The sequence below is a fragment of the Scardinius erythrophthalmus genome (assembly GCF_964197995.2).
Source record: "Scardinius erythrophthalmus genome assembly, chromosome: 3".
NCBI lineage: Eukaryota > Metazoa > Chordata > Actinopteri > Cypriniformes > Leuciscidae > Scardinius > Scardinius erythrophthalmus.
Window position 1 is genome coordinate 2,830,978 of NC_138223.1, and position 26,515 is coordinate 2,857,492.

Here is a 26,515-nt window from a genome sequence, read left to right on the forward strand (position 1 = left end):
AAAACTAAGCAGAAAGTTTAGTAAAGGGATTCTCATCTATAATATGTGTTACAGCAGGTTCATATATTCATAACCTAAGGATGTTTCTTCAAAAGTCTCAGTGTGGCCTAGTAGACAGAAAGATCATGAAGCACAGACAGTTATGAATACAGTTATGAAGCACAGACGGTTAAGAGCAGAGGCTTTAGTAAAGCTGGGATTCAGAGCCGATGATCAGGTGAACGTGTCGAGAAGATCCACATGTGGCTTTGCATTTGAAGAGTCTGGAGGTTCATGATGAGCATCAGTCATTCACTCATGCATGTCATTTCTGATGGGAAAAATACTCATTTTTAATGTATATTTTAAAACAGTTCAGGTTGATCAGATTAATTTGATTTGTAATATTGCACATATTAATGATTTCCCACAAGGAATCAAACTTATATAAATAAACTTATTAAATAAACTTACTCTGGAAGTCTTTTGTCTCCCACAGCGAGCAGCACAAGAGCCTTAAAGAACAACAGGGACAAGATCAGTCAAATACAGTCAATATGAAAACACAATCAAGCCTATTTACTCTATTAATACACAACAATTACAATTAACAATTAACGAGTGCATTATTGTCACAATGGAAATAAGCAGGAGATGCAGTTGCGAATAAACAGTAGGTTTATTAACCGCAAAGTGAGATAAACAAGTCAGAATATATATGGTGCAGGTAACAGTCAATCTGGGTGGTGCAGGGATGTTCGAAGGACATCTCTCTGGATGAGGCGGAGAACAGAATCCAGGAATCGGGCGCGGTCCACAGGTCTCCAGACGAGAGAATAAACCAGGACGAAATGTGCAGAAAAGCAGGAACTTGATGCCAAGCACGAGGATGTGACCACTCAGGAGTCAGAAGACAATAAACACGACACAGGGGAATCCAAACAACGATCTGACAACAGGACAAAGGACATGAGTATAAATAGACAAGGCTGATCAGTCGCAGCTGGCGCTGATGATCAGATGAGTGGTAATCAGCGGCCACACCCACACATACACACAGGAAGAGTCAGTGAATTCCTAAACCGTGACAGTTCCCCTCCCCCTAGGAGCACCTCCTGGTGCTCCCAGAGGAACTTACCTGTTTATTGTAATAATCAATAAGAGAATGTCTCTAGCAGGTACCCAATTTCTCTCCTCTGGATCGTACCCTTCCCAGTCCACCAGGTACTGAAATCTGCTTCCGGGCGGAGGGGACCGCGACTTCGGATTCCAGGCTAGGAAAAATTGGTGGCTGGTACCCTAAGCTACACTCAAATGGAGACAGGCCCGTGGATGACACTGGTAATGCGTTATGTGCGTACTCAACCATTGAGAGTTGCTGACTCCAAGAGGAAGGATTCTTGGATACCAAACATTGCAACACTCTCTCCAAATCTTGGTTGGCTCTCTCCGCTTGGCCATTGCTTTGGGGATGAAACCCTGAAGACAGACTGACAGTCGCTCCCAGTAATCTACAAAACTCTTTCTCCTGTCGGAAACCACATCCATCGGGAGGCCATGTAAGCGAAAGACTTGATCTACGACAGTCACCACCGTCTCCTTGGCTGAAGGCAATTTGGGCAAGGGAATAAAATGTGCAGCCTTCGAGAACCGGTCCACTACGGTCAGAACGACCGTCTTGCCTTGAGAGGGTGGGAGGGTGGTGATAAAATCTAGTGCTATGTGGGACCAGGGTCTCGAAGGGACAGACAGCGGTTGGAGTAGCCCATCTGGGGGTTGATTAGAAGTCTTACCAGTGGCACAAACCGAGCAAGCCAAAACAAAATTGCGAATGTCAATGGCCACCAGAATCGTTGTTTTACCAAAAAACTGGTACGGTTTATTCCTGGATGGCACGCTTTGTTGGAACAATGCCCCCATCTAATGACGTCGGACCGTAATTCCTCCGGCACAAATAGCCGACTCGGTGGGCAACCGGGCGGAGGCATTACCCTTCTAGGGCCGTCTTGACCCTTGACTCGATCTCCCATGTGAGTGTGGAGACAAATTCAAATTTGAAAGTTTATAGAGCCCGGGTGGTACGAGAGAGAAAAGTCAAAATGACCGATAAAAAGTGCCCACCAAGCCTGCCTGGAGTTGAGTCTTTTGGCAGATCTAATGTATTCCAAGTTCTTGTGATCGGTCCAAACGATAAAAGTTACCCCCGACCCTTCTAACCAATGACGCCACTCTTCCAATGCTAACTTGACTGCCAACATCTCTCTGTTACCAATGTCATAATTACGTTCGACGGGTGATAGACGATGGGAGAAAAACAGGCAAGGGTGCATCTTGTCATCTGTGGAAGAGCGTTGGGAAAGAACCGCACCTACCCCCACTTCTGACGCGTCGACCTCCACCATGAACTGACGTGAAGGATCAGGGGCTATCAGGATGGGAGCCGAAACATAGCGGCTTTTCAGTTTGGAAAATACAGTTTCAGCTGCATCAGACCACCTGAACATCATTCTGGGGGAGGTCAAGGCAGTCAGAGGAGTGGCTAGTTGACTGAAATTGCGAATAAAACAGCAGAAACCTCTGTAGGGCCTTACGGTAATCTGGACTTGTTCTTTGTTGAATATGTGAGGTTGCAGTGAAAAAAACATTGAGCATTTTGTAAGAAATGCTCTACAGAAGTTTGGTTCTCCTGAATATGCCTCTGGGGTGGGCAAACGTGGCTCAAGCTTGACGACTGGGCTCCGGAGGAGTGAGTTGAACAGGTGGTGTGAGTGGCACAGTGGGACTCTGAAGTTGTTGAATCTGTTTGGTGAGCTCGGACACCTGTGCCACCAGAGCTTGTACTGCGCGGCCCGTGTTTGCTAGATGTTCCTCCTGTTGATCAATACGGGCCACGCTCCGGGACAAAAACTCGGTTGGATTCCCTGCATCCATGCTGATGGTCAGATATACCATTCTGTCACAATGGAGATAAGCAGGAGATGCAATTGCGAATAAACAGTAGGTTTATTAACCGCAAAGTGAGATAAACAAGTCAGAATATATATGGTGCAAGTAACAGTCAATCTGGGTGGTGCAGGGATGTTCAAAGGACAACCCAATCTCTCTGGATGACGCGGAGAACAGAATCCAGGAATCGGGCGTGGTCCACAGGTCTCCAGACGAGAGAATAAACCAGGACGAAACGTGCAGAAAAGCAACTTGACGCCAAACACGAGGATGCGACCACTCAGGAGTCAGAAGACAATAAACACGACACAGGGGAATCCAAACAACGATCTGACAACAGGACAGTAGACATGAGTATAAATAGACAAGGTTGATCAGTCGCCGGCTGGCGCTGATGATCAGATGAGTGGTAATCAGCGGCCACACCCTAGAGCCCTGCACGGGCCAAAAACTCCAGCCCTAACCCGGCCCTGGCCCGTGGTGTTCAAGCCCTACCTGGCCTCAGCCCGACAACGGCTGCAATTTTTCAGCCCGAACCCGACACGACCCGAGACCAATATCAAAATCACTTTAAGCTCTCTCTGACGTGCGCTCTCTGATGCGCGCTGTCTCTGCTACACGCAAACACACGCACGTCACACACTACTAAAAGGTAAACTTTTATTATAGGCCTGAAACATCATGCCCAATCATTCCCACAAATATTGAACAGACTGTCCATTAAAGAGAAGCATAAGCATGCAGTAGAGAATATAGCGCTAACGGGATCCAACCGCAAAAATAAGTAAATAAACGGCCTGCCTTTCTTTGTTTCTTTCTTCCTTTTTTTAATGTTAACCTGTTGCAAAATTTACTCCATTCTAGATTTTGTTTTAAAACAATAAACAATAAAATTAATTTGTTTTTCTTCTGAATATCTGATTTTGCAGAACAATGTCATATTATGGAAGTAAACAGGTTGCAAATGGCAGATTACCCAGTGGTTAGAATGTTTGTTTTGAGTTTTAAGCAAATGATAAGCACAGATATATGTTTCAAATGTTTTAAAAGATTAAAACACAATATTCTTACCATGTAAAGTTGGTATAAACAGGAAAAGGAGGATAAAAACCAAGCAGACCAAAACAATGGAAATCCAAATGACAAACTTGTTTTTCAAAATGTGTTTTTCAAAACCTAAGGCAAAAAAAAAAAAAAAACATATATTATGGTTATAAACAAATTCAACCCTGAGAAACACATTTTAAATAATCAGAATTACATTTTTAAAAATAAACTGTGATAGTGTAAGAACAGTGTAAAAACAGAGATTATAGAGGAAGTTGGAAACCAGAAACCGCAAACAAACAGCATTAATGTGTTGGTCTTTCATAAGCAAGATTTACTGCTGCCATTTTGTTTACGTTCATTGCAAATCTTTGATATCAGTGTCTGAGTCCAGCAAGAATATTAACCACGACCATAATGTGGTAGATTTTGTTTGTGTAATAAGTTAAATTACATACATTCACATTTATATAATAGGCCTACATTTTATTTCACAAATATAGATTAAAAACAGTTATTACTAGCTATTTAGTTAAGTAAAAATCATAATAACAATATGATGCTTTTACTGTAATAATATTAATATAATAATCAATATTCACTCACCAATAACAGTCAATATGAATCTCTGTGCTTGCTCTTTACCGCTGATATCAATGGTATAAACTCCACTATGTTTGACTGTTAGATTAGTAATTGTGATTTGTCCGGTCGCTGTATTAAGAGTCGTGATGCCGTTGAATCTCGGCTGTGGGCTTTGAGTTTCTCCGTCTTCCCATTCAATCGCCTTCACAGTTTCACCATCTTTAATGTGTTTCCATGTGATGCTGGAGACAGGAGCAGGAAGAGGTTGATCTGGACCAAAGGAAACTTCCTCACCCACTGCTTTCTTCACCTCTAAATTAAAATAGGAGACAGTTTGTTAGTCAACATTCAACAAGAAAGTCTCTGTCATCCACTACAGTCATTTCATATTTGACAATTAGGTTACAATATTATAACCCAGCCAGCACAGCCATGTGGGGCCCAAATGGGTTTGACCTGGGCTATCTAACTGGGACGCAGACAGTTTTGTCCTCGGTTTCCATGTAGGCCCCACATGGGTTTGCCCAGATGAAATGAACACTGCTTAGTGTGCACAGTACAGGCTGTTAAATGTAACACTGAATCAGTGTTGGAGGTAATGAGATAATTAAGTGATTGAATAATGATTGTGCATTATTGACGAACACCTGATGTTAACAAGCAGAATCACTGAAGGAAAGAGAAACACAAGAACTACTTCCAGCCACAACCTTGGATGAAATCAACTGAAGATAAAATACATTACATCTCTCAAGATCTGATTAAACAACTCCACAAACAGCATTACCAGCTTCACTTATTACTAACCAGACTGACTTTATTTATGTCAGACATCTACAGAAAAGAATTAAGAAGAGGTTTAGATGTTGATTACTTATTTGAAAGTAATAGTTTGATTTGATGTTACCACTGTGGCGATCAGTGTGTGCTTTAGTCAGGCTCTTGACTTTTTAACATTAGTTTTTCTCAGGCAGCTGTGTCTGTTATGGCGAGAACAGCAAGAGAAAATATAATCAGATGCTGTAAGCTGATTGATGATAAGAGTATAATCATCATATAGTGGCTTAGCTCATTGATTATGTGTGAGGTTTATACAGGTAGTATGTTATTCATTTTGTTTTATTGTTGTGATTCTACAGCAAAAAAATAATAGAATTTCATCAGAACGTCAAATGATTTTTAACACACCATTTACATATTTTGGGCTCCTGTGAGATTTACTCGCACACAGACATCAAGAATCAGCATATGAATCTCAACAATGGTGACATGCTTCATGGTGCAATGCATTCTGGGAGCCATGGATAAGTTTCGTATGATGCTCTCAGAATGCATTGCAGCATGAAGCATGTCACCATTGTTGAGATTCATATGCTGATTCTTGATGTCTGTGTGCAAGTAGAACTTTCAGTAGTCCAAATGGGGTTTTAAAAATCATTTGATGTTCTGACTAAACTCTGCTGGATCTCTTGCTGTAGAATCACAACAATAAAACAAAATGAATGACATACTACCCGTACAAACCTTACACGTAATATCAGTGAGTTAAGCCACTACATGACGATTCCTATATTCTTATCATCAATCAGCTTACAGCATCTGAATATCTTTTCTCTTGCTGTTCTCACCATAACAAACAGACACAGCTGCCTGAGAAAAACAAATGTTAAAAAGTCAAGAGCCCGACTAAAGCACACACTGATCGCCACAATGGTAACATCAAATCAAACTACTTACTTTCAAATAAATAATCAACATCTAAACCTTTGTTAATTCTCAATAAGAACTTCTCTAGATGTCTGACAGAAATAAAGTCAGTCTGGTTACTAATAAGTGAAGCTGGTAATGCTGTTTGTGGAGTTGTTTAATCAGATCTTGAGAGATGTAATGTATTTTATCTTCAGTTGATTTCACCCAAGGTTGTGGCTGGAAGTAGTTCTTGTGTTTCTCTTTCCTTCAGTGATTCTGCTTGTTAACAGCAGGTGTTCATCATTAATGCACTATCATTATTCAATCACTTAATTATCTCATTACCTCCAACACTGATTCAGTGTTACATTTAACAGCCTGTACTGTGCACACTAAGCAGTGTTCATTTCATCTGGGCAAACCCATGTGGGGCCTACATGGAAACCGAGGACAAAACTGGCTGGGCCCCAGTTAGATAGCCCAGGTCAAACCCATTTGGGCCCCACATGGCTGTGCTGGCTGGGAATATAATTTAAAACTACAGTGTTGGGGAAAGTTACTTTTAAAATAAATGCGTTACAATTTTGCGTTTGCATTTCATTGTTTTTATTCATTTTGAGGAATAGTTAATTTGTTTTGTACATGTGAGATGAGAAAATGCATGCTCACATTTAGTCCAGAACTACAATAACTACGCATTCTCATTAGATGCGTCTCTATAGCACGCATTGTGTATATCGTGCAATGTATATGCGAAAATTTGTTATGATACGCACTGTAAAGCCCCTTGTGTGTGAGGTAGGCCTACGTGCGAATTATATTACTTAAACTCATTTTAGCGTATAAATTGCTCGATAAACACAATGCGTGTTATAGAGACACATTTCATCACAGACATCAGGACAAACAGAAACCGCAAACAAACAGCATTAATGTGTTGGTTTTACATAAGCAAGATTTACAGCTGCCATCTTGTTTACGTTCATTGCAAATGTTTGATATCAATGTCTGAGTCCAGCAAGAATATTAACCACGACCATAATGCATGAAAAATGACCACGGCAGATGATGGCGGATCAGATCTCGAGCTCCATCTCTTCTTCAAATTACTGTAAACCTGCTTACTGTCTCTCAAACCAACAAACATCAAGATAAGTCCTTGGGTGGAAGAGAGCAACTGAGAGTATTAAAAATCAATTTTAAATAATAATCAGTGATTAAAGCGCTGTCTCACCTTTAAACAGATCTCTCTCATAGACCCGTTCACTGGTCTCCTCACTCACTGCGTTCTGGAGTGTACAGGTGTAGAAGATTTCTGGATTTCCTCCTTTTGTGACAGTAATGAACTTTCCTTTCGGTTGGTGTGCTGAACCCGTCAGTGTTTCTCTAGCAGAATTCTTCCAGATGATTGTTTCACTGTACTCACATATTAAATACACAACATCAAGGTTATCACTCTCTTTTTTAATCACAGGTTTGGAGACCCGTTCTGTGAAAGAAATAAACAAAGAAAACATTTACATGTTGGTATCAGATGGCATATTCACTACAATTTTAATACGAACCATAACGTTAAAAAAAGAACCATTGTACTTCATGTTTTTGGACATGTATCACGGTATTCTTGAAAGTACTTATAAAGCACCATGGTTTCAAAATCTGATATCATCAGTGTACCATAGTACTGCCAAAATACAGTGATGGTAAGTATACAGTATACCTGGTACTAAATGATTACCACATATCATGGTATTTACTGTAGTTCAAGGTATGTCAAAGAACACTGCAGTACTGTTCAAAACACATGATGATAGTGTGGTAGATTTTGTGTGTGTAATAACAGTTCAATTACATATATTAACATTTATATAATACATTTTATTTCACAAATATAGATTAAAAAAAGTTGAAAGAATTACTAGCTATATAGTTAAGTAAAAATCATAATAACAATATGATGCTTTTACTGTAATAATATTAATATAATAATCAATATTCACTCACCCATTACAGTCAATGTGTATCTCTGTGCCTGCTCTTTACCGCTGATGTCAATGGTATAAACTCCACTATGTTCGATTTTTAGTTCCTCAATCGTGATTTTTCCAGTCTTCGTATCAAGAGTTGTGATGCCGTCGAATCTCGGATTCGGGCTTTGAGTTTCTCCGTCTTCCCATTCAATAGCCTTAACAGTGTCACCATCTTTAATGTGTTTCCATGTGATGCTGGAGACAGAAGGAGGAAGAGGTTTATCTGGACCAAAGGAAACTTCATCACCCACTGCTTTCTTCTCCTCTGTACCTAATAATTAAATTATGTGAGAGTTTGTTAGTCAACATTCAACAAGAAAGTCTCTGTCATCCACTACAGTCATTTCATATTTGACAATTAGGTTACAATATTATAATAAAATTTAAAACTACAGTGTTGGGGAAAGTTACTTTTAAAAGAAATGCGTTACAATGTTGCGTTTGCATTTCACTGTTTTTATTCATTTTGAGGAATAGTTCATTTGTTTTGTACATGTGAGATGAGAAAATGCATGCTCACATTTAGTCCATAACAATGCGTTCTCATTAGATGCGTCTCTATAGCACGCATTGTGTATATCGTGCAATGTATACGCAAAAACTAGTTATGATACACACTGTAAAGCCCTTGTGTGTGAGGTAGGCCTACGTGCGTATTATACGTTTGAGTAGTGGGGAACGTGCGTATTACACGTAATAAAATGCGTATTATATGCATGCGAGAACTGCGTGTCAAAACCATTGACTTTAAAAAAAGTCTTTTTTTTTTTTGTCAGTATATGGTTTTGACACGCAGTTTTCACGTGCATATGATACACATTTTATAACTTAAGAAACGTATAAATTGCACTATAAACAATGTGTGTTATAGAGACGCATTTCATTACATCAGGCTGACAATTAGCATCATGTTCACACCAAGGTTATAATCGTTGACGAAAACGAACGAAAAAACGAAAACTAGGTGGGAAAAACATTGTCATTAACTGAAATAAAAATAAAAATGAGGCATTACAAAAAACGATAACTAACTAAAACTGTAATGTGTGTTTGGCAAAAACTAACTAAGGGACTGTTCGGTATTTATGGAATGGACCACCGGAGGAAAATAGGGGAGGGTCATGTCTTTTTATTCTTTGTTGAGGGGAGGGTCATCCCACTTTTTTTAGTCTAGGGGAGGGTCACCCAACTTTTGTATTCATGAAAACAACAACGTTTCAAAGTGACTTGTTTTTGACAGTACGCGCTTCGGGGCGTACGCGCTCAGAAAAAGGGCATCATGTCAGAACAGAACGCCAATGAAATGTTTACCTGGCAAAGCTTTAAAGCACAAGCATATAATGAACTTTTGTGATTGTGAATAAGTGCAGTGTCCTGTGAGTGTAACTCTACCGCTGCATTAACATGTGATGTGAATGTACGTCGAGTTTTACAGTATTGGGACTGAGGCGCCAGAACGGCAGAATGTGCGCTGTGCACGATACTACCATATTTTAGTTTCCATGCTTATTATGTTTCCACAACAATGTTAGTGAGTAAATCTACTGAAATGGCCACCATAACAGTGGAGTGTGATGTGTAAGACGAGAAAGCGGTTAACGCCCGTTTCTCACATACACGGAGTGCAGTGTGTATGCGGTGCAGGAGCAGCACGCTATAGTGCTTTCACATGATACGTTTGCAGTGCGTAACTGATCCACGGCTGTACCACAAACACATACTCACTATTTTTATTAGAAATCCAGAAGTTATTAGCAACTTTTATAAAAAAAAAAAAAAAGTTTTGTCAGCATTGCGATTCTCTTTATACACTTATACACTCTTTAATAGACGTATTTACATTAACACAATTTAAACAACGTATTATTCAATGCATTACTTCTAAATAGATTTATATATTAAGTTGCTCAAGCAAGTGGTGAAATATTTAACCATGTACTTATATTAAAATCACAAACATTTTAAACTAAAACTTAAAATTGACAAAAACAGCAGACTCTCATGCCTTTTCTTTTGCATTTAAATTTTAATACAATAAATATATAAAGTGTTCAAAATATTCACTGTTAATTAATGATGTCAAGTATATGCAGTATTGTATTGCTCACTGCAATGATTTGCCATAGAGCTGCAGCACATGCATCTAATGCTGGGCAGTCCGATTCATTGAGTAGCCTATTCATTTTGAGATGGTTCATATAAATGTGTTGACACTAGAGTTTATTTTCATTTTTCATGTTATTTTCTCAGATTGAGCTCCCTGACACTGACAGCAAGGTCTTGTGTGGCTCAAAAATGGGTTGAATACATGCTGTTCATGTATGTCTTCTTTAGTCTGTTGGCTATTTAGGTTTCTTCCTGGCACACGTCACTTACACATTTTGCACTTACTGTGGAGTCTTGGGTAGACGGGTTACTTGTGCCCATATGTAGGCACACACATTTTATGAACTGGTGTTATTGTTGAATACATATTTCTAAAATTGTATGATGTTTTTGTTGAGTTATTATTACACAATACATTTTATGGCCTTTTTTAATCTGGCCCCTGACAAATAACCCAAATTACAAAAAAAAAAAGACTAAAACTAACACTAAAACTAATAAAAACTAAACTAAAACTAAGCATTTTCATAAAATAAAAACTAAACTAAATTGTAAAACCACTTTAAAAACTGATTAAAGCTAAACTGAATTTGAAAACAAAAAGTCAAAACGAAATAAAAATGAAAAATGAAAAACTTTAATATCACACAGCGCACACAACACCTCAGCCTTTACTCCCAATTTCTCTCAGCATGAGGACAGGAGAGCTGTCAGTCAATGGGAAAACAGGAACTTGTGTTACTTATTTGAAAAAGTAACTCAGACATTTTGTTGTAAATTTTAAACGTAATGTGCTGCTAGTTAATCTGAATACTTAACTTGCAATACTGCGTTACCCTCAACAACACTGTAAAACTAAACTGCTTTAGGTAAAAAAAAAAAAAAAAAAGAGATGCTGCGTCATCTTCAATAAATCATTATAAACTTCACTTACCTGAAAGAGCTTCTGTGGTGATGAACACAATGATGGCGACCAGCAAGCATCGATGTGACATTTCTGTTAGACAAAGTATACATTAATGCACTTCTATATTTAGCTCAGAATGTCTTTTACACTCCTGAGACAAAGTGTAAGAACAGGAAATACTGAGGACGTGCAAAAACAGAGACCACAAACATGTGGTATTGAGTTGATCTAATGAAGGAAACACTTTTAAACTGCATGTTTGGATGTTCATACTTCCTAAAGACACATCAATCTCCATCTGAATTTGAAATTTTGTTTTAAAAATGTAAAAAATGCCTTAAGAAATTTTACATTTGACAGATGATTTCATTCAATTCAATTTTATTCGGGCCCCGGAAGTGATGAGGCAGGGATACAGGCTGAAGAAGATTATTTCCGGACGGGTCCGGTGTTCTGCCGAATTCTGACCCCCGCCAAATTATTACCCTCCTAGTATTGGGAAGTTTAGGATTAGTTGTGGGGAAGGGGTTATGATTAGGGGTGGGGATTAGGCAATCAGGTACTGACTCAAGTTGAAATTCGACACAACAGCGGCGAGGAAGATGAAGACTCAAGGGTGGGAACTGGGTCCGTGGACCACAGATTTATCAGGTCCAGGTCCGCTCCTGGCTCTGAGATGGACTGACCTCTCCAATAGCGTCTGGCTGCAGACTTGCACTCTCAGACACCAGCACTTACTGTGCAAAAAAAAAAAAAAAACTCTCTGCTTCCCCTTGCAGAGGAAGTGCAGAGAGTGCAAGTCTGCAGCCAGACACTATTGGTCACTTCACTTCACTTTGTTAATGTTAATTTCAACTTTTACTAATATGGAAATCAAAAGTTGTAGGCCTATTTGTTAACATTAGTTAATGCACCGTGAACTAACATGAACAAACAATGAACAGCTGGATTTTTATTAACTAAGATTGTAGGAGCCATGTAATGGGAAAGTCATGTGACCACATATTTTGTTGACCGTGCAACCTGTACAAAAGAAAACCACATGCAAGCTTTAAGGATAAGTGTGTCACAGAAGTTATTCCTGCACTCAGCTCCTTAGTGGTTTTTAGATAGTTTTTATGTGCTGCTACAAAGATTAACAAAGATTCATTGTTAGTTCATGTTAGGTAGGCCTGCATTAACTAATGTTAAGATAACCTTATTGTTAAGTGTCACAATTAACTATGATTTCTATGTGTGTGTGTGTGTGTGTGTGTGTGTGTGTGTGTGTGTGTGTGTATATATATATATGGGTGGTTGACATATTTGGCTAAAAAACTCTTATATTTCCATGTAATGTAATGTCCTGATTCTTTATCATTACTATATAAAAGAAGAGCATTTCTTATGTGCAAATATGTTACATTTTGCATTATTTTACTTTATCAACACTCATAGAAAGACGTTTACTCGTAATCTTTCAATATACTTTGGGAATACCTTGTTATAAAAGTACCAAAATGCTTGTAACCTTTACTGGCACTATTCCCCATCTGTCACATTGTACATGTTGCACTTTTTTTTTTTTTTTTTAAATGTTTATCTTAAATTATAAAATAAAACGTATATTTGGCATCAAATAGCCATAGCCTACTCTGTAAATGAACAAGTGTCTGTGGGTGTTACCTGATATCTGTTTTATACATTTGTAGACATTTTAATTAGACATTAATAGCCTATAATTAAAATGAATAATGATTGTTAATAGTCTCTTATTGGCCCGTTTAGCTGAGCCATTCATAGAACAAACAAAACAAACCCTGACAATTGATAAAAGAACATATAGACACTTGATAATCTTATAAGATGATTAGATAATTGAACTTGAAAGATTTGACTCTCAATTAAAATTGTGCAATAGATTTGTAAAAGGTGTTTTTATGCATGTTATCACCTGTTTCACCTGTTCCCACCACTAGGCGCACAATGAAGGAAATGGTGAGAATTACAGTGTTTTTAATCAAGTAACACACTCAGAAGATGATAACCACTTTCACACAAACAAGAACCGACAAGGGACTGAACAGAAAATGGAGTATATACACACACATGGTAAATGAGGACACTAAACAGCAACAGCTGGACTAAATCAGAGACCATGGCACCTAATGAGAATTTATACAGATGAGACAGAAAAGTAACTAAACGGAACATATACGTGACACTTATGTTTTATATATATTTATTTATTTATACATAACTCTCTGCTTGGTGTCAGTAAGATATTTTCATCTTGTTATTCCTTGAAAATAAACTATCTGCATATGTAACATTAGATATACTCAGAACATTTATGTTATTCATAAATGGTTAGAATGCTTGTTTTGGGTTTTGAGCAAAAGATAAGCACAAATGAAAGAAACCAACATACATTTGAAATGTTTTAAAAGATTAAATTTAATAGCAGTGTTACGGTAAAAAAGGAATTATAATAATAATAATTAAAAAAGGATGATAAAAATCACAGTGACTGAAGGAATGACAGTTGCAACAACAAATCCTAGAAAGAAACAAAACAAAAATTCAGTCCTGAGACACATTTAAATGAACAGAATTAGGTTAGTAAATTACATATTGCATTACTGAATTATTGCATTATGTAGATAAAAACCATAAACATGTTTATCTAGTTGTACTTTTATATCTATGTTGTTAAGAGATTCTCTGATGTCTAGCCTTTAAACAGATCTCTCTCTCAGAGCGGATCACTGGTCTCTTTACTTGCACTGTTATCGGGTGTACAGGTGTAGAAGTTTTCTGGATTTCCTTCGTTTTTGTCTGTGATGGACTCTCCTTTCAGGTGGAATGCTGATCCGTTCTCCTTGCAGATGATTATCACTGTTCTCGCATCTTAAATACATCAGCGTGTCCACCTCTTCTGGGAACACATTTCATAACGTGGGTTCGGAGTAGACAACTTGGTGATGTTTGAATCCAAGATGGTCAATGAGACAATTCCAACGAAGACCTAGAGCTCTTGTGGATCTGAACTATGCTCAGTACGCCACAATTCTGTCCTGGCTGCTCAGGCTTCAACTGGGAGGTGTTCTACTACAGAAGGTACATTACTGGCCCACTGGTGGATTTCAAAGACTCCAGGGGCCTCATTTATAAAACTTTGCGTAGGATTTGCGTCAGAAGTGGCGTACGGATGAAACATAGGATGTGCGTACGCACAGAAATATTCGGATTTATAAAACCGTGCGCACGCACATCCTATGCAGTTTTCCCTTAATAAATCACAATCAATTCTAAATGTAGCACAGCTTTTGCGGCTTCATGTCACGCCCATAGTTGCCCATAAATAGTCCATGAAACGCCCACAAGTTAATATTCATAGTTTGCGAAATCATGGCAAACACAGAGGAAAACCAAGAAATGTAACTTCACTCACGCGCAAGCGTGAAGCGCATGATCAGCCATTGTGCGTCATTACGCTTTGTGATGGCATCATGGCATTTTATTACCGTCCATTTGATTGCATCTGACAAGCTACAGATGTGCATAATATGCTAATATTATTGTAGAACATATTTATATCTTTTTGCAAATATGTGTTAATTTGCATTTCTGTTGTAATCTTCATTGGATTTTGTTTGTTTTACACTGCAGATCGATCAAACGGGTGTTTGTGTAGGCTGTTAATTGTAAGACTTGCTTTGTGAAGTCTTCATGTTATTTATGAGAGGCAGTATTGCCATTTCTTTTACACAACGATCTACAGTTTCACACACTTTCACGTGTTTCTTCCATCTGCCATTTCTCATTTCACCCGTTTTTGTACGTACGCCCTGGTCAGAGTATGCGTGAAGGACCGCACATTTTCCCGTCAAGTTTGCTTTTTATAAATACCAATTATTGCGTAGAGAGCAGCGTACACCTTCTTTTGTGCGTACGCAACGTTTATAAATGAGGCCCCTGAAGACAAAAGACTATGCATACTGTCGATGAGGTTACAAGCCTGGTTTACACCAGACCCTTCCCAGTCGTAACTGAGAGTGGGTCTGGGGAGGCTTCATTCACATCCCATTTCCAAAGGGGCGTCACCAATGGACGTCGCTCAAATGCCTCTAGGCACAATTGGATAGACTTAAAACCAATCAGAGCGATCGTCATCGTGTAAAGCCCGCCTCAACGTTTGTGATTGGTGCCAAGATTTGGAAAGAGTGGAAATGGGCTTGAATTGGTTCTTGGCCAGACTGACTTGCAGAGCAAATCTAAATTTGCCGAAAGTTCGTCTGGGTTTTCCCAGGCTAACGAGCCTTCTCTGTAGAGTCAAGACTTTGCAAACCATTGTCAACATAGAATGGCTGTTCTATAGACCTTTGAACTTCTTCGCAGCCTTCGCTGTTGTTCTATGTGGCACAACAAGGACTGCAGGTTGTCCCAAAAGGAAAGACCCAGTTCATCATTAGTGAATGCATGATGGATCTTGTATCTACGTCTAGAGTTGTCAGTTGGGGAAATTTCGAAAGAAACGGATGCCCCTTTCAGGTGAACGACCTCATGCCGTACAGTTCTCAGTGAGAGTGTTTCTGGTTCTTTCAGTAGCTGGAGATATTGTGCAGCGGAAGAAAGGAGAATAGTCGGCTTGGAACCATCATCCAGCAAAGCATATGCCTCTAGTGCAGGGGTGCCCAACCCTGCTCCTGCCAATCGACTGTCCTGCACAGTTTATCTCCAACCCTAATCAAACACACCTGAAGCAACCAATTAAAGGGGGGGTGAAATGCTCATTTACACTCAATCTCCTGTTAATCTTGAGTACCTATAGAGTATTATTGCATCCTTCATATCTCCAAAAAGTCTTTTGTTTTATTATATTTTTAATTGAAAGATAGGGTGTACCGAGTCTTTCCGGGAAAAAAACGAGCGGCTGGGGGCGGGCCGTGTGGGCGAAGCTTAGCTAGTGACAACACACAGATACATTTGTTCAACAGTTTTACTCACCGTTCCAACGCACGACCGCGAACCTTTATCATTGTGACTGCTCGATCCTTAAGCATTTGACGATCTGCAAATCCGACGATCTGGGCTTTGTTTATAAAACAATCATCGTCGAAATGCAGGGAACAACAGTCTTACACAACTCCGTTTATGCTCAGGAAAACAAACTCCATCCACTGGTCCCTTAACGCTGGGTTCTTTGGGAATCTGTGCAGGGTTGTCTTGCCCTGGCAACCAAAAACACACTTCTTTGGTGACATTGACTTCCCAAAAGCCGGGCAGGGTGCTTTGATGGCGAACTGCTTTCGCTCTCTTGCTCTGGTCTGCGAGTGCGCGCGCGCCCGCGTCCTCCCGGAGAAGTGCCCTTAGGACCCATATAAGGAAATTCCGCTTTATCTTACGTAAGACAGAGCCATACTCGAAAAAAACTTTCCGAAACTTGTGACAAACCGGAAGGAGTATTTTTGGAACAAAAATACTCATTCAAACGTACAACTTAGTTTTTGAAACTTTATCCATGTTTAGCATGGGAATCCAACTCTGAAAATTAAAGGCAGGTGTGTTTGATTAGGGTTGGAGATGAACTGTGCAGGACAGTCGATCGGCAGGAGCAGGGTTGGGCACCCCTGCTCTAGTGTCAACATGAATCAACATGCACCAATGCTACATTTTTCTAAATGTCATGATCATTTGTTAACAAACAAGTATTCATTACTTCAATTAGCTCATTGTTTCTGCATTAAATTATTACACTGTTTAAATTAATACCTTTTTTGCTAACTGTGATTTTGTATATGTCATTTCTGAAATACATAACTTAGACAGTTTCCTCTGATTACAGATCACTCTAAATTGTAATGTGGACTCATATTCTGTAAAGCTGCTTTGAAATGATGTGCATTGTGAAAAAAGCTGTATGTGTATGTATGTGAGCAAACTCTACCTTCTGTGAACAGAGTATATCAGTCTCTATCTGCCCTGGGTCAAGTTCACTTCTGGTTTGTGGGAACAGCTGTTGTATTTTCAGTCTCTGATTCTCGAAGAACTGATGCAATGAGGCACGCTTTCTCCAGCTCCATCTCCTTCTGCTTAATGCAGTGCTGGGACTTAATTCTGTTTTGTGAAATAAACTCTGCATGAACGCACACAGCTTTAAAGTTTAGATGCTTATCCTGACCAAGCATGTGCGGTGTATGAAGCGCATGGTCTTAAAGGGAAATGGGTATCAGTAAAGTGAAAGATATGTGCCCACTAGTGGTATTGTAAATCATGAAAAATTGACTTCAGAACACTTGGAGTACAACGCACAAGTTGTAAAGACTTTTTTTGTATTAAAGTTAAGCTTATAAATCACCAACTACTTTCTTTCTATGGACAAGAACAGCTTGGACATTCTGCCTAAGACGAAAAAAAGAAATGAGCATGGATCTGGGCTTTGGGTTGAGTCTGGGTTCGAGGAGGGGTTTGCGGAGATGGGCTGCAGGGCATGGGGTCTTCTTACAGGATGGGGGCGCCGGTTGCCCTCTAGTGGTCTATTTGGAGTTGTTTGTACTGGTATGACCTGGGGTAAGTTCTGCTAGCCTGAACTCCTTTTTATCTGGAAAATATCAACAGAGTGTTTAGTAATCTGGTAAGTTTGCGTGCACTGGGAATTATATTTTCTCAAATTAATACCAAGTAATACTAAATCTACATACAGTAGACAGTGAATATGATATATTTGATGATCAGATATTCTAATAATTTTTGAAAGTGTGGATTCTTAGAAAATGTCTCGGGTTACTTGATTGCGCTTTGGGAACACCTTTGTGTGTGACTGGTTGTGAAGCATGTGTGCAAACATGCCAAGGAACTTGGCCTCAGATAACATCTGACGATGACGTCACTGGAATTGTTTTTTTTAGAGGCTATAAATAGATGTGAAACAGGTGCGCCTTCAGGTATCACTTTGTCCGAAGAGACGTCTGGACAAACCCTCAGTGCGACAATGTAATGCAGCATCTCGTTCCTACTTTTTCAGGGAGCAGGGTCAAGTACAGTCAAGTAACCAGAGACGTACCCTTTCAAAAGCTTCTCTAAATGCTGCGCTGCTAGCGCTATGGGAATGAGAATACCAACAGCGCCAGACTGGAAGTGTCTGGACCCCTCACCGTTATGTAGAGTGTGCTCACAAGCACATGAAAGTTCTCAGACATAATAATAATAACAATTTGTTACATTTATATAGCGCTTCATCTGAGACCTCAAAGCGCTTTACATAGAAGGCGGAAATCTCCTCAACAACCACCGATGTGCAGCATCCACCTGGATGATGCGACGGCAGCCATATTGCGCCAGAACGCCCACCACACACCAGCTTACTGGTGGAGAGGAGACAGTGATGAAAACAATTAGTATATGGGGATGGTTAGGAGGCCATGATGGATAGAGGCCAAGGGGCAAAGGATGCCGGGGTTACACCCCTACTCTTTTCGAAGGGCATCCTGGGATTTTTAATGACCACAGAGAGTCAGGACCTCGGTTTAACGTCTCATCCGAAGGACGGATGAGCTTGGGATGTGAGACTCAAGGACATGTGAGCCTTGAGTCACATGAACATCCAAACTATAAAATCTGATGAATGTATGCGGAGAGGACCAGCCTGTCACATCACATACTTTTTGCAAGGGGACGCCCCATGCCAAAGCTTTGGAGGAAGCAACGCCCCTGGTAAAATGAGCACTAACTCCTAGAAGTGAAGCTAGAGAGAACTGGGTCTGCACGGCATGCAGTGCACCACCTTCCAAAGACACCCCATTTAAGGGCATAGATTCTTCTTGTGGAGGGAGCCCTAGCACTCAGAATATTCTTTCTGATACAGGCTGGGTAATTCAGAGAGAAGCAGAGGGGATATTGCAAAGTCCCTTGAGAGGCGAAGAGGTCAGCTCTACTTCGTAAAATCTTTCCCAAATCTGCTCCCACATTAAAATGCAGAGGGGTGTAAATCATCCTAAAGGACAGGAATTTGTCCTAAACCAGAACCTGCTGTGCTAGCCTTTTCAGATGGCACGAACACAGTCTGCCGTGGCAATTTATGTAGGTGACTACTGTGGTGTTGTCAACAGGCACTTGGACATGGTAGCCCCTTAACTGCTGGAGGAAGTACTTCAGGGCCAGAAATACAGCCATCAATTCGAGGCAATTGAGATGATGACCTCCCTTGGGCTGAATGGCCATCTACGACCGCATACGAAGAATAAGGTTCCCCCCTTGAGCGAGTTAACATCATGGAGGTCCTCAAAGAAGGGTCAGTCGAGCTGTAATCTGTCGAGTAACTTCTCATGCACTTTATAATTGCAGGAAGAGCACTCGGAGGTGGCGCTCTCAAAGGCCTTTTTTTAGATGGCTATTTCACTATTTAATTCCTCATAATGAAATGTAGCCAGAGAACAGCAAGACAAGATATTAATACAAGCATCTAACTTCAAATCAGATGAGTATTTATCATTTAATACCTCAGCATTAAATGCAGCCAAATATCAACCAGACAAGTAAACATGGTCTAGATGAAAGGCCATAATTAAATCTTTCAGTAGATCAGCCTGGTATGCCTGTAACACTGCCATGGTGTGCAGCGTAGTACCAGCCTGACTCGCTGACTGAAATGCTTCTTTTTTTTCTTTTTTCTTTTTATGATGAGGGGAGAGATAGCCCACGATCGTCTCTTCGATCTGAGGCAACATCATACAACCGCAGGCCTTAGCACCTACAATAGCCGAATAGGTTGATGTTGAGGTCATATATTTTTTATGAACGAGTTAACTCGTCATGTAGGCTAACTTTAAGCGTTTGGGGGTATCTTGTTCCTGTGGCCACTACAGTTGTAACCGAGTGGCAACCTCCCTGTCACTCTCTTGAAACCAACAAGGAAGTGACTTAAACTGCAATTCATCGACTGACCGCTGGAGGCTGGATGCAAAAGTGAGTCAAATCTGTATCTCCCCCATGTTAAATGTCAAACTTTACAGCAGAAAAAAATGTGTTTTACAGCCTGGTGCAAAAAGTGGTTTTGGTCTATCTACCTAATTTTGCCCTTCATGACAACTGTGAGAGGGGTGAATTTTTTTATAACTCATCCGTTTAAATTATATTAAGCCTTAAAGTTCTGCATAATTAAAGTGGTCACTTGAGTGACAGGTGGATTGCCGCTGCTGTCACTGCTAGCCGTTTGTCTGCTGTCTGTTAGCATCACGTTACTACCTCAGCTAATCTCAGCTGCTGAACTTGGCATCTCTGCCGTGTTTGTGCTTTTTTCGGGATTATTTCATACTTATAAATAAACACATCAGCATTATACCTTCGAGTACCTACTTCATTGTCGAGTATCGAGAGAACAACCAGCGCTGTTTTTCAGTTGTTTTCCTCTGTGAACTAATGGATGTCTGACAATTCCGTTGCTTTTTGGAGTTCAGATTTTAAAAAGTCTATAGATATAGAAGCTACACTCTTTCTGCGTTAACGTTGCTCTCACGGACAAGACTATACAGTATATGCTTATTTAACTTTTTAGTGTTAAATAAAACGTACTGTCAGATGAAATCCTGCAGGTGTCAGTGCTTTCTCTCCGTCCATGCAATACATGCACATCCTTGAATGAGTGCGGATTTCTAGCTGGGAGGAATGCTCGGAGGCAGCACCAGCAACAAAGTGATGCAGCGTCCTCTGCCTGAACTTTAATGGAGAAAAACTCACAGTGCTCGCACTTGCCATGCTCTTCCCCCATACAATCAAAGCAGAACTCATGTATATAATTAACAGCGATGGGCCGTAAACACACATCTCGAGAGGCACGCATCTCCTGATTGTTTGCGACATGATGTCTTTTTTTCTCTCTTTCTCACTCTGAGAAACTTTCTCCACACTGACAACTGGAATTCCAACTCCCAAAGTGGACAGACAGTGTAGCACACACACACACACACACACACACACACACACACACACACACACACACACACACACACACACACACACACACACACACAATGCGGTCTCTGAAGACAAAGAAACCTGGAACATTCAGATATGTTTAATTTTATTTAAATTACTGTATTTAAGAGTTGGCATTGAAATACGTTGATGATTGTGCCGGGAACTTTTCAAGCTCAACAAGGACAACTACAGCTTCAGTTTGATCTTTTGTTGAAAACACAAATGCTCATTGATTTATTTTAGAGGTGATGAAGACGTTGCTAACCTTATCGGTGCTTCATACGTTGCCGACAGTTTCGATACGCACAGATGATGAGAACACAGATCAGCAGAAGCAGAAGGGCTCCTCCGCCGGCTAGGATGCTTACCATGACCCAGAAATCAATGCAAATAACTTTACTGAGACCTGGATCTGAACCTGTAAGACATGGCCATGAAATCAATAACAGACAAGTGGATCATTAAAAAAACATCTATTTTTAGCTGCTTAAAATCCTACAATTTGCATCATGGGTAATACTTGTGGTAGATTTTCCCCTACGTACCTGACTTAGGTTGAACCGGGTGTCCTTGACACCTGAAAATATTATACTCAGTTAAGTTACCTCTGAACGCACGGGTTGACGCCTATAAGCCGCAATCCAACCCCGCCTAAGAGCCTCACAAAGAGTCGAACGACGTCTCGCTCCCTATTGACAATATCACTTGGGAAAAAGGTCTTCAGTGTCTAACCTGTACCTTGTTCCGCTAAGGTGCTAACTAACTTGCTGCAGCAATAATAACAGACAGACTTCAGTAAATGTCCTTTAAATGCTTTAATCACGGCCGGGAGATCTCAGAGAAGTTCTCCAAAGCACCTCACCCAAAAAGAAACATACATCAGGTTTTATAGGATAAAGACAGACACATCAAAATAGAATCAGCATGACTAGCATGTCACATTCTATCAATATGATTGGTTAAATTGATAAAATTCCAAGGTTACATTATCCAAGGTTACATTGTGTCAAAAAATTGTCAGAAGGTTAGATCTAAAAAAGGAAGTAAGATTTATTTTGTTATATTGTTAGATCTAGAATGGGAAGTCAGGTAAAAGATAGTCATAACATTAGACCCAAATGGGAAGTCAGGTGAAAGTTTATAATTAGGTTAAAGAAATCTAAAGTCAGATTTGTATAGTTAGTAACATAATTAGTTCCAAAAACTAGGTTACTATCTTTTCTATTAAAAATCTATCACATACTGTAAGATCCAACATTATTTCATGAGGGGGTCAAATGTTTGGACACACTTCATTGAATTTGCTCTTAATTAACTTTAAAAACAATTTGAGCTGAAAACTTGATGTGTGAATGTATACTGTGATGGATTTTTTTAATTAATCATAACTAACATTTATTTTTCTTGCAGGATTAACATTTATATGCTTTTGAAAACTAAATATCCCCAAAACTTGGCCAAAGTGTGTCTGAATCAAATCTGAATATAACAAAAGGGGAAATTAAACTGATGTCTAAATATATATACTCATGACTATGAATAACATGTAATTAAGAAATACAGATTTGCTGTAACAGAAGGCTTTTCTGAATTATACATGAAGAACCAATCATATTGTAGAAAAATTATGTAATGAATCATGTCACCTTTGCCATGCTTCTAATCTATAAAAACTGTGGTAATCTTTTTGGTGGAGGGATTCTCTCTCAGGGATTGGCCTGAGGTTCTCCGGCCGTGATTAAAGCACATTCGAAGGCATTGTCTGGAGTCTGTTTGATTATTGCTCAGGCTAGACACTAGAGATCTCAAGTGATAGTGTTTAGTGGAGCACTAGAGACCTTATTCCCAAGTGATAGTGTTCAAACAGGTCGAGACATGGGCAGACTCAAACAGGTATTGAAGAAAACTTAGATGCAACATGCATGTTCCTCGTTCAATAATGCTTAAAAGGCTGGAATCTACAGTGCGACCCAATACAGTACCAAGTTAACCTTATCTGGGTTGTATTTTCTCTTACTTTGCATAGTCTTTTTCCTTGTAAAGATGAGGGAACGTCAAGCATGTTGGCAAAATCAAATGCCATTGATTCTGAATGAACATAACCTTTGACATCAACATAAAGGAAACATTTTCTTCTATTCATTTTATCTGTTAACTTTTTTTTGGTGACTACATAATTCCCAGACTTGTGTCATTTCATAGTTTCCATGACTTTGAAATTTAATAAAAAACATTATTAAGTGTTTGTGCTGCCTTAATTTTAAGTTATTCAACTTGAATTGTGAAACTGTATTAAAGGGGGGTGGGTGAAATACTCATTTTCACTCAATCTCCTGTTAATCTTGAGTACCTATAGAGTAATATTGCATCCTTCATATCTCCAAAAAGTATTTTGTTTTATTACATTTTTAAAAGAAAGATGGCTGTACCGAGTCTTTCCGGAAAAAAACGAGTGACTCAGTATGCATGAAATAGCATTTCACCCCCCCTTTAAGTGACAACTTGGATATTTGAGTTATCTCAGCAAGTTCATTCTAGGGAAGTTGTTCTAATGGTAAATTTTAAGTTGTAAAAGCTAATTGTGAATAAATAAATGTGTCCACACTTTTGATTCAGTAAGTTCACAGTTTACCACCTTTTTGCGGTTAAGCACCAAAATATGGTTATTTTACTGTCATAGATTCATGATTAAAGGTCAGCAACAAAAACAGGAAATGGCCCAGAAACCAGTGCATATACTATGAGACTAAAGTGAAACCACGAAAAGTCACACAGACAGTTTACAGACATGTTTATGTTTAACATCAATATTTAATTTCAGATATGTTCAAAACTCTTAAAGGTCATGGTTTAGATGTTCTCTTACGAGAGGTCTCTCGTACTGCGTAAGATATCTTACGCTACGGGAAAATCCTTTTCCGCGAGATATTGAAGCCAAAAATTATCCTTAATTTTGTAATAATGCAAAACGCGTTGCAGCAGCAATGCAGACATAGGCGAGACAGCTCGCGCGCCTATTGGCTGCTCTGCGGCAACTGCAGCAGCCTATCGAGCGAGGCCTGGCGTGACGTCAGACCCAATCAGGGCACTTCGCGCCCGCTGCGTCACGTCCCGCCGAAACGGGCGTGGTCTAGGCCTATAAATATCGCTCGCAGGCGATATTTCATCCTTCATTTTTCATCCTTCAAGCGAAGCACACGCATCGCTGGAGCTGGATTAGAAGCCGCGCCGTCGAGAGAGAGCACCTTCAGCGGGACGAGTCACTGAAGTCGCTGGCCGCGCCGCCTTCCTGCCTTCCTGCTGCGCTTTCCGGCGCTCATATCCTTTCTCTTTATTACACTGTATTTCTGTGTGTGTGTGTCGCCGCCGCGACACGCATTTCTAAAAGAGCTAGCGTCTTTTTTAAGATGCCTTCCTGCGGCTCGTGCAGAGCCACACTCAGCGACGGGGACCGCCACTTGATCTGCGTTTCCTGCCTGGGTAAGGAACATGCAGCTCTCGCGCTCGCTGACGGCGGATGCCCTCACTGCGAGCTGATGGCAATGGCGACTCTGAGGACTCGCCTAGCCTTCTTCACCGAGACTGCTCCCCCGCCCGCCGCGGCGTCGCGCCGTAAAAAGCGCCGTGCCCAGCGGGCCCCGGAACCCTCCCCCAGCCGCCAAAGCTCGCCGGTTCGCGAGGATAACAAAGGATACCTCTCGCTGCCGCCGGTTGAAGAGGCGATAGCGGCCCACTTATGCCCGCCCTCCGCTGGACGGCGCGCTAAGCCGGCCCTACCCTCTAAAGCTTGCCGCACGACGTCAAGCTTGCTCCACCGCGCTTTCTCCGCCGCCGGGCAAGCTGCGTCAGCGTTGCACACCATGGCAACGCTCCAGATCTTCCAGGCCGATCTCCTCCGTAAGCTGGACGAGGAAGGACCTGACGCGATCTGCGTGCCGGACTTAAGGAGTGCCACGGACCTCGCTCTTCGTGCTACTAAGTCCGCAGCACAAGCCATTGGACGGACTATGGCTTCTCTCACCGTGTCTGAGAGACACCTCTGGCTGACGCTCTCGGAAATGGCCGAGTCTGAACGCACCGCGTTCCTCGACGCCCCGCTTTCCGCTACAGGCCTCTTTGGATCCTCCGTCAAGGATTTCGCGGAGAGATTCGCAGAGGTACAGAAAGCGTCTCAGGCTATGAAGCACTTCCTCCCGAAGCGCTCCAGCTCTGCAGCAGGCCGTGCGAAACGTCGGCTCAGAGCTCACAGCCACCGTCCACTGCCTCCACTTCACAGCGCCGCCAGGCCAGAAGCGCGAGACCGCGCTCCCGCTCATCCGGTCGCCGCCCCGTAGGACGCGGCCCGCGACCTAGGATCACGGTGAAGCCCGAGGCCCCGAAGTCGTCCTAGCACAGCTAGGAAAACGACGGTGTTCCAGTCCCGCTGCGGCCGGACTCACACCAAAGCTATTCGCTCGTCCAGTTCCAGAAAATGTGACTGTTCCAGTGTTTTCTGCAGCCAACAAGTCGGTTCTGTCACCCGCTTGCCTGCACACAAATGCCGTTTTCACGGCTACCCAGATAAATCCCCAAGAGAGTGTATTTTCTGGTGTCCCGGCCACGGCCGATGGTGTTTCGTGTGTAGTAAGAATGCCCACTGCCCAGTGCCCATCCCTACACATAAGCACAGCCTGTCACCCAGGGCTCGCGCACATAAAACCGACTCAGATCGGTTGCGCTTCAAACATGGTGAACGTGCCCACTACCCAGTGCCCACTAACACCACGTTATGCATGTCTCACGGTTTCTGTAAAAACGAAACCAACGTGCACTCGCTTCACGCAAGCGAACGATGTTTTCGGTGTGATAAATGTGCCCGCTGTCCCGCGCCCACATCCACACATAGACATGACAGTTCCCACGGGAACCGCCCAGCCCTCCCCCTCGCGGTTAACCACCGCAGAGGAGTCGAGCGCAGGCAATCTGCCCGCTGTCATCAGCGCGCCCCATGCCTCAAATGTCACGAGCGACACGCTAGTGTTACAGCACACCGAAGCTTCTCCATCGCTGAGTGAGCGGAGCGTGCTTCGTATTCGACCCCTAGCTATCCATGCAGACGCATGGGCAAAGCTACCCGGGGTCTCGAAGTGGGTGCTGAACATTGTAGAAAGAGGCTATTCGCTGCAGTTTCGCCGACGCCCTCGCCGCTATGTGGCGCGCGTCGAGACCACGGTGAAAACAGAAGTAGCACATCTACTTCGACCCGAAGTGACGAAACTATTCAGCAAAG

At 41.2% G+C, this 26,515-nt stretch overlaps 2 protein-coding genes across 5 annotated transcripts in view; both read right to left on the reverse strand.

Moving 5' to 3' along the window:
- On the reverse strand, positions 1 to 21,648 carry LOC308688796 (uncharacterized protein). 4 transcript variants are annotated; one of them, XM_081362176.1, is made up of 8 exons: positions 21,512 to 21,648; positions 11,317 to 11,379; positions 8,251 to 8,547; positions 7,481 to 7,735; positions 4,579 to 4,869; positions 3,997 to 4,101; positions 454 to 494; positions 1 to 310 (listed from the first exon to the last, which is right to left on the reverse strand). In XM_081362176.1, exons 2-8 carry the CDS (start codon positions 11,375 to 11,377, stop codon positions 305 to 307), a joined length of 1,056 nt encoding a protein of 351 aa, XP_081218302.1. In that variant the 5' UTR covers positions 11,378 to 11,379; positions 21,512 to 21,648; the 3' UTR covers positions 1 to 304. The 4 variants fall into 4 exon arrangements, with proteins under 4 accessions (XP_081218302.1, XP_081218303.1, XP_081218304.1 ...); XM_081362177.1 differs by having other exon boundaries at positions 8,251 to 8,471; positions 21,512 to 21,549; XM_081362178.1 differs by lacking the exon at positions 21,512 to 21,648 and adding an exon at positions 20,842 to 20,876 and having other exon boundaries at positions 8,251 to 8,471.
- LOC308688799 (T-cell surface antigen CD2-like) overlaps positions 21,512 to 26,515 on the reverse strand; it is a 10,938-nt gene continuing 5,934 nt past the window's right edge. Inside the window, exon 4 of the mRNA XM_081362182.1 lies at positions 21,512 to 21,664. Within this exon, the coding sequence (XP_081218308.1) occupies positions 21,513 to 21,664 (152 nt within the window). The 3' untranslated portion in view covers position 21,512. The remainder of the gene's footprint in view (positions 21,665 to 26,515) is intronic.

Bases quoted from the DNA above. Each gene is read 5' to 3' on its own strand.
- LOC308688796 (XM_081362176.1), bottom strand. From the start codon at position 11,377: ATGTCACATCGATGCTTGCTGGTCGCCATCATTGTGTTCATCACCACA. The intron at 8,548-11,316 runs GTAAGTGAAGTT...TTTAATTATTAG, and splicing joins CACCACAGAAGCTCTTTCAG to GTACAGAGGAGAAGAAAGCA. The intron at 4,870-7,480 runs GTGAGACAGCGC...ATTTTAATTTAG, and splicing joins TGAGAGAGATCTGTTTAAAG to AGGTGAAGAAAGCAGTGGGT.